Genomic DNA, 12703 nt, shown 5'->3' with positions numbered 1-12703 from the left:
GGCCACCGCAGCCTCGACCTGCTGGGCTCCGGCGATCCTTCCGCCTCAGCCTTCCAAGTAGCTGGAACTACAGGCGTGCGCTACCACCCCCGGGCTCATTTGTGATTTATTGTAGAGATGAGGTCTGGCCAAATTGCCCTGGCGGGTCTCGAACCCGCGGGCTAAGGCCATCCCCTCACCTCAGCCTCCCAGAGCGCTGGGACTACAGGCTGAGCCACCAAGTCCGGGGTGCTGTTTTAAACAGGGTGGCCAGGAAGGGCCTCTGGGAAGGGGACACATGAGCAGGGTATCTGAAGAAATGGAGGAAGCCAGCCGTGATCTCTCAGGGGAAAAGCACATGGATAGGCCCCAAGTAGGGAGCATGCCTTTATATTTGTTTGAGAAGTGACAGGAGAACCAGTGGGGCTGGGAGCGAAATAAGTGGTCCTGACGGAGGTGGGAGAGACGGCCGGGGTCCAGATCGTGGGGGCCGGGTGAGGGCTTTGGAATTTATTCCAGTTGTGATGGAAAGCCACTGAAGGATTGAGAGCTGAAGAGTGACAATTGATTTATGTCTGAGAAGGATCACTGTGGCTACTGGGTAGAAAATAGACTCTCGGAATATTTATTAAGCACCTGCCATGTGTAAGGCACTGTGCTAACCACTGTGGGAGACACAGGGATAAATAACCTGAGCGTTGCTCAGGTCACTTACAATTTAGTGAAGCAGACAGATCGGTAAACAATCCACCAGCATTCAGGTGCCTTGAGTCAGTGGCATGGCGGGCAGGAGAATGTTTCAGTTAAGATGATGAGCTTTTACGTGCTGTAGTTTTGAGTTCAAACTCTGGCTTCTCGGTCTGCCGCTTACTTGGCTGCAGGCCTCAGTTTTCTTGTGTGTAAATGGCAGTCCTAAAAACAATGCCTGTGCCCTAAGGATGCGGATTTACTGAATCATAAGCTTTTGGCAGTGTCGCTGGCCCGAGAAGCATCCACTTGGGATCTGGACCAAGGACCACAGGACACTTGGGTTGGGTGTTCTTTGAAGATTCTAAGGAGAAATTTTTTTTCCACTACCAGAAGGAGAGTTTCTTGTTGTTTTATCTAGGATTGGAGGAAGTTAATCTGTGGCGAGGATCTGTGAGTTTCTCTCCTAGAACTTTCTCCCGTATTATGTTTCCCTGGAAATATATTAACAGTGAGAAAGCATGTGTTGAATTTGGAAGAACGTCTGGCCGACAGAGTCCCTGGATTGTTTGTCAGCCCCAAGCTGCTTCATTGCATGCACCTTCACTGTCTCGGGCCTCTGGGGTGCAGCGGAAGTTCCTTCCTTGCTGAAGCCGTCGCCTCCTACCTGCCAGATTTCTTGAGACTGTCCTCCCCACAAGCCTAGATTTGAAAAATGACACTCTCCTCTTTGACACCTCCTTTCTTTGCAGCCCTTGAGGGCGGTCCTCCCGTTTGGGGTGTTTTAGCAAGGCCAGTGAGTTTGGAGAAGCAGACAGGCCTAGTCACAGCAGTTCAAGAAGTCTTCTTCTGGTCCCACTTCCCGACACTAAACTCTAGAGGGTGAAGGTTAGCACCTCCCCACTTGTCCCATTTCCAGATGCAGTAGCTGCCTCCTTCAGGGAGCCACTTTTTCTGGCACTAAGTCTGGGCAGGTTCTTGAGGCCAGAGCTCTGTCTTGAGACCTTACGGTCCCATGGGTTTCAGGCTGGTTGGTTTTGGTCGTTTTGTTGTTGTCATTTGGGGTTTTTTTTTATGTTTTAGCAGCAGTGGCATTTGTTCAATTTAAATCTTGTGTGAAACCGGAGAAGACAAAACATATAAGCAAAGCCGCTCTGGGAGATGAAGCCAGGGTAGGGTCCCAGAGCTGTCAGCCATCTCTCCGTCTCCTCCTTTCTTTCGATTCCCTGGGATTCTTCAGGGGACTCTCTTGAGTTCAAGGATCAGAATTAAAAACATTTCACAAAAGGGTTTTGAAGTGGGAAACACCAGCTTGAGTTCCTTTACCTAATTTGTATTCTGTTAAACCCCACAAGTTACCTGAGGGCATTTTCTCTGAGACACATAGCCCCTTAAGAACTATTCTAGATTGACTAAGAGGGAACTCATCCACAAGGAGATGGTGGTATGTTCTACTGGAGAAGGTTTCTCGGAGCCTTTCTCTGCCATTAGCTGGAAGAAGGAGGGTGTGTTGGAAGCCCAGTGGGATCTGGGAAGGCGTTGCCTTCTCTGAATGTTTCTTGCCAACTGCGTTCTCCCCTCGGCCCACTTGGGGTGTTTCAGATTGATCAACTGAAGCACCGGTTGAATAAGATGGAGGAGGAATGCAAGCTGGAGAGAAATCAGTCGCTGAAACTAAAGAACGACATCGAAAATCGGCCCAAGAAGGAGCAGGTTCTGGAACTGGAGCGGGAGAACGAGATGCTGAAGACTAAAAACCAGGAGCTGCAGTCCATCATACAGGTGAGGGCCTGGATATGGGGGCAGTAGAGGAGGTGAGGGCTTCTGGGGGGATCTGACTGTGCCTGCTGGGATATGCCCCAGAGCCTCAGTCACCGTCCACTGACTGCAGGACCACAGGCATGCGTGCCGCCATTGGGCACCTTAGTTTCTTCCTCGGCAAAGAGGTGACAACATCCCCATTTGTCAGAGTCATACTTGGGAAAACATTTCCTTATTTGAAGCACTCCATAAAAATCACCATTCACATGGAATTTAGTGCCCTAGGCACCATGAGAAAAGTATATCTAAGAAAATGGCATGCTTGACCGAGTATAGTGGCCTGTAATGCCTGTAATCCTAGCACTTTGGGAGGCTGAGGTGGGAGGATCACTTGAGCCTAAGAGTTCAAGACCAGCCTGGGCAATATAGTGAGACCTTGTCTCTAAAAAACAAAACAAAACAACAACAAAAAAAAACTACCCGCCCTTAAAGATTCCAAGAAACTCACCTCTAAACTCTGTGCCACTTGTTCACCCATCAGGTGCCTCCCACGTTTGTCATCACAGAATCATTTGTAGCCAGAAGTCCACCCTTCCCTCCCACACTCAGGATAATAGTCTCAGGTCTTTGACTTTCTCTTTGTGTCTGAGTAGTGATGAGTAGAAGCCACTCGTCCTGAAGTTAGAAGATGCAGGTAGAAACCAGGCCTGGATACTTCCTGGCAGGGTAACTTCTCCTGCAGAAACTCATTACCCTCTCAGGTGGCCACAACCAGCCACTAGCCTTCCAGTGTGCCCCCACCCACCATCTGAGTGGTCTCTCGGCTTAAGATGCCCTGCTCTTGTGACAGTTGCCCACAAGTAAACGCTCATGTGTGGACGGTGTGAACTGCAGATTGCAGTTGCTAAAGAGTCACATCCCAAATCACACGGGCAGGGAAAGAAAAAAAATACATCCTTCTATTCCCTCCAAAACCATTCTGCCTGGGTTGAATGCTCTGTTTCGGAGCAGAGCGTGAATCCTGGTCTAACCAGAGCAGATTAATTGATATTTCAAGGGTGGCATCTGGAAAGCAGATCAGCCTTCCTTTTCTTGTCACCTGCGAAGTGTTTGGGGATCAGCAACTGCTTCTCAGGGTTCTGATAAGAGCTGAGGAGAACAATAAGCACAGGATATTCCTGAGCAGATACTTCTAAGCAGAAACAGGCTTTCTGCCTCTTTCCAGGTGATAAACTTCTTAAATGATAAGCCGCTTAGAGACCCCAAGAGACAGCTCGTCTTGCTTCTGCCTCTCTGGCACAAAACCTTCAGCTCTGCCAGGGTCCTGTGGCTGGCTTGTGTGTCCCCCGCCTCTCAGGGCCGCCTCGCTCCCCGTCTCCCACCCGATGCTGTTAACCTGCCCCCTGCCCGCCCCAGGCCGGGAAGCGCAGCCTGCCAGACTCGGACAAGGCCATCCTGGACATCCTGGAGCACGACCGCAAGGAGGCCCTGGAGGACCGGCAGGAGCTGGTCAACAAGATCTACAACCTGCAGGAGGAGGTCCGCCAGGCGGAGGAGCTGCGGGACAAGGTGGGAGTGCCCTCAGCCGGCCCCCTTCACACCAGCGTGCAGCGACGCGTGTCCGCAGGCCCTCCCTGACCCCAAGATCCTTTGGGGGACTAGGTCTGACCCCTGGTATATAAATTCCCTGTCCTTCCCAGCATCCCGCCCCTTGCAGTTATTTATGAGTTACTGTATTCACATAGCACCTGTCTTCTCCTCCTGACCAAGGTCACAGAAGTACGGCACCGTCTTCACTGTCCCCCGCTCCATTACCTGGCACGTTGTAGCCACAGCAATGCTCAGTTGATTGGCCTCTATATTCGTTCATTTCCTGTTACTGTAAAGGACTGCCTGAGGCTAGGGAATTTATAAAGAAAAGAGGTTTATTTTGGCTCATGGGGAGGCCTCAGGAAGCTTACAATCATGGTGGAAGGCGGGAAGGTAGCAGACACGCCACATGGCCAGAGCCGAAGCAAGAGAGAGAGAAGGCGGCGTCAGGCTCTTGGAAACAGCCAGCTGTCGCTGGAACTTACTCATGACTGTAAGACTGGCACCAAGCCATTCATGAGGGAGCCGCCCCCATGCCTCAGTACCTCCCATGAGGCCCCACCTCCCCCATGGGGGAGCACATTTCAGCACGAGATTTGGAGGGGACAGATATCCAAACTGTCAGCCTCCTATCGTGGGCCCCCAGCCAGATAGCTGGCTCTCAGAAGAACAGGCCAGCTCCACGCAGCCCGCGGGTTGGCACCACCCGAAAGCAGCCGTCAGGCATGACCTGTTGATTGCTCGATGCATGCATCGATTTCTCTGTGTTGCTCGCAGTACCTGGAGGAGAAGGAAGACCTGGAGCTCAAGTGCTCGACCCTGGGGAAGGACTGTGAGATGTACAAGCACCGCATGAACACGGTCATGCTGCAGCTGGAGGAGGTGGAGCGCGAGCGGGACCAGGTACAGGCCCCACCTGGGAGATACACACCCAGGAGGCTCGATGGCAGGGCCCACGCCCCAGCCGCCCTCACCCCCCCCCCCCCCCAGCCACTGTGGTCTGTCAGAGTGTTGTGTTCGGTGTAATGTCAGTGGCTACGAAGGGGTCACTCGTGAGCCCGTCTCTTCTGTTTCTATTCCTAAGATGAATTCCCTCCCAAGAGGCTTTCGGGATCCACAGGCATCTGGGTGTTGTGGAGGGCTGGGCTGGGCTCCATGGGTGCCCACACCCAAGGACCCAGGGTCCTTCCATGTCTCTTGAGTGAGAGGGACAGATTCAGAGCCCAAGCCCGTCATTTATAAGGTGTGTGCCTACAGGCAGCTGCCGCCTCCTGGAAGCCTCATTGCTCTCGTCTGTAAAATGGGAATAATGACAGTAGTGCTGCCTCCTGGGGTGGGCTGTAGCCTCCAAGAGATGCTTCATGGACGCTCTCAACACAGAGCCTGCTGTAGCGAGGCCTGGATGCACAGCTGTGCGGAGGTGTCGCGGAGAAGGTAGTGATTGAAACACCAAGCGTCAGGGTCAAAACAAGAGCCGTGGACAGCATGGCTGACACCTGAGTTGGAGCGGGCGCGTGGCCCTGGGCCTGACGGGCGGGTCGGAGTGAAGCCCCAAGCAGCCTCTGTCCTGCTTCTCCCTGGCAGGCCTTCCGCTCCCGAGATGAAGCCCAGACCCAGTACTCACAGTGCTTGATCGAGAAGGACAAGTACAGGAAGCAGATCCGTGAGCTGGAGGAGAAGAATGACGAGATGAGGATTGAGATGGTGCGGCGGGAGGCCTGCATCGTCAACCTGGAGAGCAAGCTGCGGCGTCTCTCCAAGGACAGCGGCAACCTGGACCAGGTGGGACCGGGCGGGGCCAGGGCCCCCGCTGGCAGCCGGGCACCCTCCCGACGCCAGCTGGTGGCTGGCCGGGGCCACACTTTCCTTGCAGTGGCTCTCCGTACATCTGAAGCCAGAAGTCCACCCTTCCCTCCCACACCCAGAATAGTCCACGTCCTTTGACCTCCTGTTGATGTCTGCGTCGTGGTCAGTAGAAGGCACTCATCTTGAGTTAGAAATTGCAGGGAGAAGCCAGGCCCAACCGCTCCTTGGCTGGGTAATTACGGCAGGAGCTCAGTGCCATCTCAGACGACCACAGACAGCCTCCAGCCTCCCAGGGGGCCGCCACCCACCATCTGAGTGGTCACTGGGCTTAAGGTGCCCTGCTGTCATGAAAGCTGTCCACGAGTAAATGCTCACGTGTGGGCAACGTGAACTGCAGAGTGCATCTCCCGGCAGGCCCCAGCACTCGGAAATGAATGAACGCTGCCCTCACAGTAGATGATGTGACTGTCACTGTGGCTGTGGGTATATCGAGTGCCCTCATGCGCAGGTTCCCTGCAAAGTGCTCTCAGAGCATGACCTCATTTGACCCACAGAACCCTTACTACAAGGAAGGCACACATACCGTCCTCATGACAAAGGAAAAGATCCCGATACAGGCAACTGAGTACTTTGCCAGGGCACAGCTCAGTGGCCTGGGAATCCTGTGATAAGAGCCCCCCCAACCCAGAGGACTCAGAGCCCAGCACTGGAGGCAAATACAGCCAACACGGCCTCCCAGCACCATGTTAGAGATTCCAGGTGAAAGGGCGCCACATGGGACAGTTCGCGAAATACTCCCTGCAGGAGAGGCCCTTGACGGCCTCAGGACCTCCACCTGGAATGCCCTTCCCTGACATCACCTGGCCAGGTCCGCTCACCTTCTGGATGTGGCCGAAGTGCCATGGCCTCAGGAAGACCTTCTGGTCCTGTCATGGGGACCAGGGGCTGCAGGGACAGGCTCTCAACCTCTTCCTCGAATAGGCACCACCCTTTGTCATTGTCCATGAGCTCCATGAAGCCCCCTCTGTTTCAGTCTCCCAGCAGGGTGCCAGGCTCAGGTTCCCCCTGTCAGTATCTACGGTTGATGGCTCCTGACTAGGTGAGGAGAGGCAGGACCACATTCCCGACCACCAGCACAGTAGGAGCAGAGGCCCGGGGGTGTGACCCACCATGCTGTCGGCAGGCTGCGACTGGCATGTCTGTCTGTCTGTAGGGCGGCTGCAAGGAGGGCCGGGGGAGGGAGCGGCATGCCGAGTCGCTGTGTTGCCATTCTGGGGCCCTGAAGGACTGTGCACAGGAGTATAGCCGAAAGCTTTGGGTTTGGAGACAGTGTCATGGGCTTTGTGGGAGTCACACAGAAGCTCCTTGACGCTCCACATCTTGGCCTGCCTGTTTTGTAGCAAGTCGTTTTAGCACGTCTGCTTGTCAGGGAGGATTAAGTGAGATGATGACGGAGGCGAGGTGCTCAGGACAGCACGGGCAGTGGTTTTTATCACCACTCGGCCATGCAGCAATACGTTTTATATTTTTAGCTCAGGCAGCAGGGCTAGAACTCGGAACGGCTATGGCGGCCAGTCCGCGCTAGAGGACCGAGATCAGCTAGGGGGCAATCCCTCTCCGATTCTAAAAGAAGCCAGAGGCCCGCTCCAGGCCCCAGGGAGGCAGGAGCTGAGGATAAGAGACCTGCAAGGTGTCCAGGGGAACAAGTTAGGATAGAAGAACAGCGTCCTGAACATCAAGGGTGGGTGGCTGTGGGAACAACCGTGCCACCAGCCCAGCCGCTTTGCCAGCTGGCAGCTGCTCACCAAGCCCGTCACGGGGGCTGGCTTCTCTCTGTCCTCAGAGCCTGCCCAGGAACCTGCCGGTGACCATCATCTCTCAGGACTTTGGGGACGTCAGCCCCAGAACCAACGGCCAAGAAGCGGACGATTCCTCCACCTCTGAGGACTCACCTGAGGACAGCAAGTACTTCCTGCCCTACCATCCACCCCGTCGCAGGATGAACCTGAAGGGCATCCAGGTGTGTGGGCTTGGAAGGCGGCAGACGTGCCCTGGGCAGACCCTGAGGGCAGGAGCTGGGCCCACAGGCGGGCGGCAGGCAGCACAGTTTGGCTCTGGGTGGGTCTTGTGCACCCAGCTGCGACTGAGCCTATGTCAGCCCTCCCCGTGAAACCACCATGCCAACCTCTGCACTCATGGATGGTTTCTACGGATTCCCTCTCTAATAGAAATCAATGTAACAGGAGTTGAGAGAGAGAGTGAAATAATCACCATTTTCCAAACTCTTTTATTTACTCAGCAAGTCAGTCCTGGGGGCCCCTCTTGAGCTGGGCTGGTGAGAGCTGGGAGCTGGCCGTCACATAATCCTGTGGCTTTGCCTGGAATCTGGTGCAGTCTGTGGCACACGGCTGGCTCTCGAGGGGGAGGGAGGGAGCAGATGAATAAGCGAGACCGTCTCATCGGAGCTGACAGTCCTGCCTTTCCCAGCCAGGCACACAGCAGGGCCTAACAGGAGACCTGTTAGCATCTTGTGCCGAGGATGGCCAGGGTGGCTGTGCAGAGGACTCACCCCAAACCCGCCATCATGTCCCCAGCTCTGGCCAGCCTCACGCTTGTCCTGTCCCCTCTGCTCTCTTGGCTCTTGTCCTGTCATCTGCCAAGAGCCATATTGTACAGGCTTCCCGGGAAGAGAGCATGTCTGCACCAGCAGCCACCTGCGTCGAGCCCAAGGGAGCCACCAAGTCCTGTCGCCCTGCCGTGGGACGTGGGCATCGTGTATGATCTGGGCTGGCCCAGGTGGCTCCAAGATGAGGAGCGGATGACTCGCCTGGTTTGTTTTTTTCCCTCTCTCCAGTGACATTTGTCTAGGGCCTTGTTTGATTTGTGTCCTGTGTCTTGTTTCTTCCCTCCCCTCTCTCTCTCAGCTGCAGAGAGCCAAATCCCCCATCAGCCTGAAGCGAACATCAGATTTTCAAGGTTAGTGAGATGCCCGGATCCCTCTCGTCCTGTCTCATCTGTCACTCTGCCTCTCTTGGTCCATCTGTTTCTCCTGCTGTAGCGATCGGTCCTGCAGGGTGAACCTGGCAGGGCCTCGGGGGTCCCAGGCTGGTGGGGGTCTGTCCAGAGAGCAGTGAGTGCTCATCGTCCTCTGAAGCAGGCAGGAGCCTGGCGGCTGGCTGGTCACCTCTGCCGCTGCCTCCGTTCCTCCCCACCAGCTCCCAACCCCATGGGCCCGTCTGGAACCCAGCACTTCAGCTGAACAATTCATGGTGGCTCCTGGCCTGTTCCAGCGGGAGGACTACCTGGCCTTCCTCTAAGCCCTTTGGCCAGGCTGTCTCCAGTCGTGGGAGGCTGCAGTTTCCCCATCAGCCCCTGGTTCTCCAAGACACACAGCCTTCAGCCATGTCTCTGGGAGTGACGGCTGGGCTAGCACAGCTTTGCCCAGGAAAACAAGCACCTACTATGTGCTAGGTGCTGGAGGGTCCGGGTAGATGCCCCCAGAGCCCACGCACTCAGGTGGGGTCACAGAAGGAGGCAGAAAACACGCAGGTCATGCAAGAGAGCCGTTGAAGGAAGGCTGGCGAAGGCTCAGTCAAGAAGGGAGTGCGCGGAAGGATCACTGGAGCCCAGCAGGTCGAGGCGCGGTGGCCAGGAGCGGCCACTGCACTCCAGTCTGGGTGACAGAGTGAGACTCCGACTCAAAAAAAAAAAAGAAGGGAGCACGTAAGCAGAGCTTAGAAAAGGGAGCATTTTGGCCAATAGGCAGAGTTTCCAGAAGGTCCTGTAGTCAGAGCAGGAGAGCATTGCAATGAGACTGCGTGCGCTGTGCTGAACATATCACTTGATCCTGCATGGCCGGGGCCTCCAGTGGCTTCAGGGAGGGCAGAAGAGGGAAGGGTCCAGGCCTGGGCAGTTCCCTCCAGGCATGGAGGGCAGCAGAGAGACCAGAGCTGGGGCTCAGTTCAGCTCCCTCATGGCCGCATCAGGCATCTCACCAGCCTTCTTTATCAGAAGGGAGGCACAAAGGGCCGGGGCCCTGCGGGAAATAGAGAGGGTGTTGGTCCCAAAAGGAAGGGGAAGGAGGCAGGGGTGGTTGTTAAGGAGGGTACAGCCTCGTCTGACAGGTAGAGCAAGGATTGGAGAAGACACCAAGGAGGCTTCACTGAGGAGGTGACAAACTCAGCCGCCAGTTTGCCCACGTTCCCCTGTCGGCCAGCCCTACTTATTAGGAAAAGGCAGAGTTGGGCAGAAAGATGCATGTCCCAGTTATCCATTGCTCACAGAGAATGCCAACCAGGGACTCCACCTAAGTCCTCAGAGACAAATGGCATTGTCCGGCCTTGACCCAGGCTGCCCTTGGCCTGACTCTGGCTGGGGGGTGAGATATATTGGTGACCTGGCTCCCAGCAGCCTACGGTCGAAGAGGGATAAGAAGAGAAGGTTTTATGCCTGTAATCGTAGCACTTTGGGAGCCTGAGCCAGGAGGATCGCTCGAGGCCAGGAGTTCAAGACCAGCCTGGGCAACTTAGCCATACCCCCATCTTTACAAAAATTACAAATAAAAAAGAAGATAGAGTTCTGAGGGCTCTTTCCCCAGCAGATGCCAAAGAAGGGAGAGCAGCCCCCAAGGGAGAGAGGGAAAGACTCCATGGCCCAGGGCTCTGACTTCCCTTCCCCCTCCCTTTTCTCTCTCTCTCTCTCTCTCTCTCTTCCATCTCAAACCCTCCCTGCCCCTTCCGCCTCTCCTGTCTCTCCCGCCCTGTCTCCGATGAGGACAGTCAAAGGATACGAAGAAGAAGGCCCAGATGCCAGCCCCAGCTCCTGCAGGTCTCTGCCCGTCACCAGCTCCTTCGCCAAGATGGTGAGCCATGGCCTCTGCCAGTCCCTTCCACCCTCTCACCGTCCCAGGGCCCCCAGCTTGGTCCACCCTCTGGCCCGACCCACCTCTCCTTCCTCCCCAAGGCCGGCCTCGGAGCAGCGTGGCGTCCTGCTCTGGGGTGCAGCCCAGGCCCTCCTCGTGTTTATTTGGAGATGTTTCCACAGCCTCGCAATGTATTTACACCTCCTTGCCGCCTCCTTGCCCAATTTAACGCTCGGTGGGAGGAGAAGCTGGGCCTCAGAGGGTCTGTAGCGAATCGCACGGCAGCTGGAAATGCTGCCGCGGTGTCTCAGCCCCTGGCAACTCTGACAGCCTAGGGAGTGGGCAGCAGGCAGGGCAGGGGGCCGTGAGCAGCTGTAGCTGCTACAGAGCTAAATCCGGACCCCTTCCCCCTGCCTGGTGCCCCCACTGCTTGGCACCAGCCCACCTGGGCAGAGCCAGTCGCAGCACTGCATCGGGCCCACCCGCCCCCAGCCAGGCAGCAGAAGGCACAGGATTAGAGATTCTAACCCCAAGGGGAGGCCCCAAGAAGTTTGTCAGCTCAGCTTCCAAGATCAGGCCCTGGGGAGGCAAAGATTTCATAATGAATTATTCTTGTCTGATGGAGGCTCTGGGCGGCAAAATCTGAGGCTCTTATTAAGGGCAGCCCTCGCCAGGTGCCAGCAGGTCTGGTTCCAAAGGCCAGCACCAGCAGCTGTGCCGTCCAGGGGCATCCGTCGCCCTCCCCACACCCCGGGCCCACACGGCTCATCGTGTCCAGAGCAGGTGCCTGCAGCAGGCGCAGCCCAGGGACCTCGCGCTCTGCCTGTGCAGGGTGGCCAGGCGCCGTCTTGGCCTCTCAAGCTTGGCCGGCTCCCGCCTGCAACCTCCCGGTGAGCAGATGTGTGAGCAGATGTGCTCCAAGCCCATCATGACCACCCCAGGCTGAACGTGGTCTTCTCCAGCCAAGGTCGCCACCGAGAACCAGCTTGCCGTGCCCACACTGCCTGAGTCAGAGGCAGGAACGAACTGAGTTAAATTTAGACCCTGGGTGTATAATATTTATGCCCGCAGAGGCCCGGGGTATAAATATCCGGCTTCCAAGCACATCTGTGTGTGTGTGTTTGAAGCAGCCCCACCGGAGCCGGAGCAGCATCATGTCAATCACCGCCGAGCCCCCGGGAAACGACTCCATCGTCAGGCGCTGTAAGGAAGACGCGCCCCATCGCAGGTGGGTGCAGGTGAGGGCGGAGGCGTGGTGTCTGCTTAGGCCTGCTGGGTGCCCCTTAACCCACTGTGTCTCCAGCCCAGTCCACACTTGAGAACTCAGCCGTCTTGAAGTGACCTTGAAAGACAGGGTGGCACCCCTGATGCCAATAAGGAGTCCGGAGCTCAGAAAAGGGAAGTGACCTTTTCTGGGTCACCCGCCTGGCTCCCAAATAACAAATTCTGTGTCACCTGTCCTCTTGCTGCCCAGAAATCAGGTTTCCAGGACCCACGCCCCAGGGTCTGGCTCTTTCTGCCAAAGAGTGAGAGACCCACGAATGGCTTCCCCACACACTCCCCACCTTCCTCCCCTCCCAAAAACCATCGGTGTTCTCACAAGGAGGACCACAGTAGAGATATGCCTGGCATCCAGATGTTTCCCAGCAGCCAGGTATTCAACAAGTCACGTTCAAAGCAAGAGGCCGTTAGGGCTGGACCCGGTGGCTCATGCGTGTAATTCCAACACTTTGGGAGGCCAAAGCCAGAGGATCACTTGGGCCAGGAGTTTGAGATCAGCCTGGGTAACATAGCGAGGCCTTGTCTCTACAAAAAAATGAAACGTCAGCCAGGGGTGATGGCAAGTGCCTGTGGTCCCAGCTAATCCAGAGCCTGAGGCAGGAGGATCACCTGAGTGCAGGCATTCAGACTGCAGTGAGCTGTGAAGGCGCCACTGTACTCAGCCTTAAAATAAAATTAAAGCAGCCGGGCTCAGTGGCTCAGCCTGTAATCCTGTGCCTTTGGGAGGCTGAGGTGAGT

General features: G+C 56.0%; 1 protein-coding gene across 1 annotated transcript in view; it reads left to right on the top strand.

The window, feature by feature from the left end:
* The window catches only part of CARD11 (caspase recruitment domain family member 11), a 35861-nt gene that overhangs the window by 4398 nt on the left and 18760 nt on the right, over nucleotides 1–12703 (top strand). Inside the window, exons 4-11 of the mRNA XM_008061728.2 lie at nucleotides 2269–2448; nucleotides 3844–3996; nucleotides 4795–4920; nucleotides 5602–5799; nucleotides 7667–7843; nucleotides 8748–8799; nucleotides 10602–10684; nucleotides 11812–11912. Coding sequence (XP_008059919.1) covers nucleotides 2269–2448; nucleotides 3844–3996; nucleotides 4795–4920; nucleotides 5602–5799; nucleotides 7667–7843; nucleotides 8748–8799; nucleotides 10602–10684; nucleotides 11812–11912 — 1070 coding nt within the window. The remainder of the gene's footprint in view (nucleotides 1–2268; nucleotides 2449–3843; nucleotides 3997–4794; nucleotides 4921–5601; nucleotides 5800–7666; nucleotides 7844–8747; nucleotides 8800–10601; nucleotides 10685–11811; nucleotides 11913–12703) is intronic.

This window comes from Carlito syrichta, unplaced genomic scaffold (genome assembly GCF_000164805.1).
Source record: "Carlito syrichta isolate Samal-C Ts95f unplaced genomic scaffold, Tarsius_syrichta-2.0.1 Scaffold305547, whole genome shotgun sequence".
Taxonomy (NCBI): domain Eukaryota; kingdom Metazoa; phylum Chordata; class Mammalia; order Primates; family Tarsiidae; genus Carlito; species Carlito syrichta.
The sequence above is the reverse complement of the archived record's forward strand: the minus strand, read 5'-3'. Positions and strand labels throughout refer to the sequence as shown.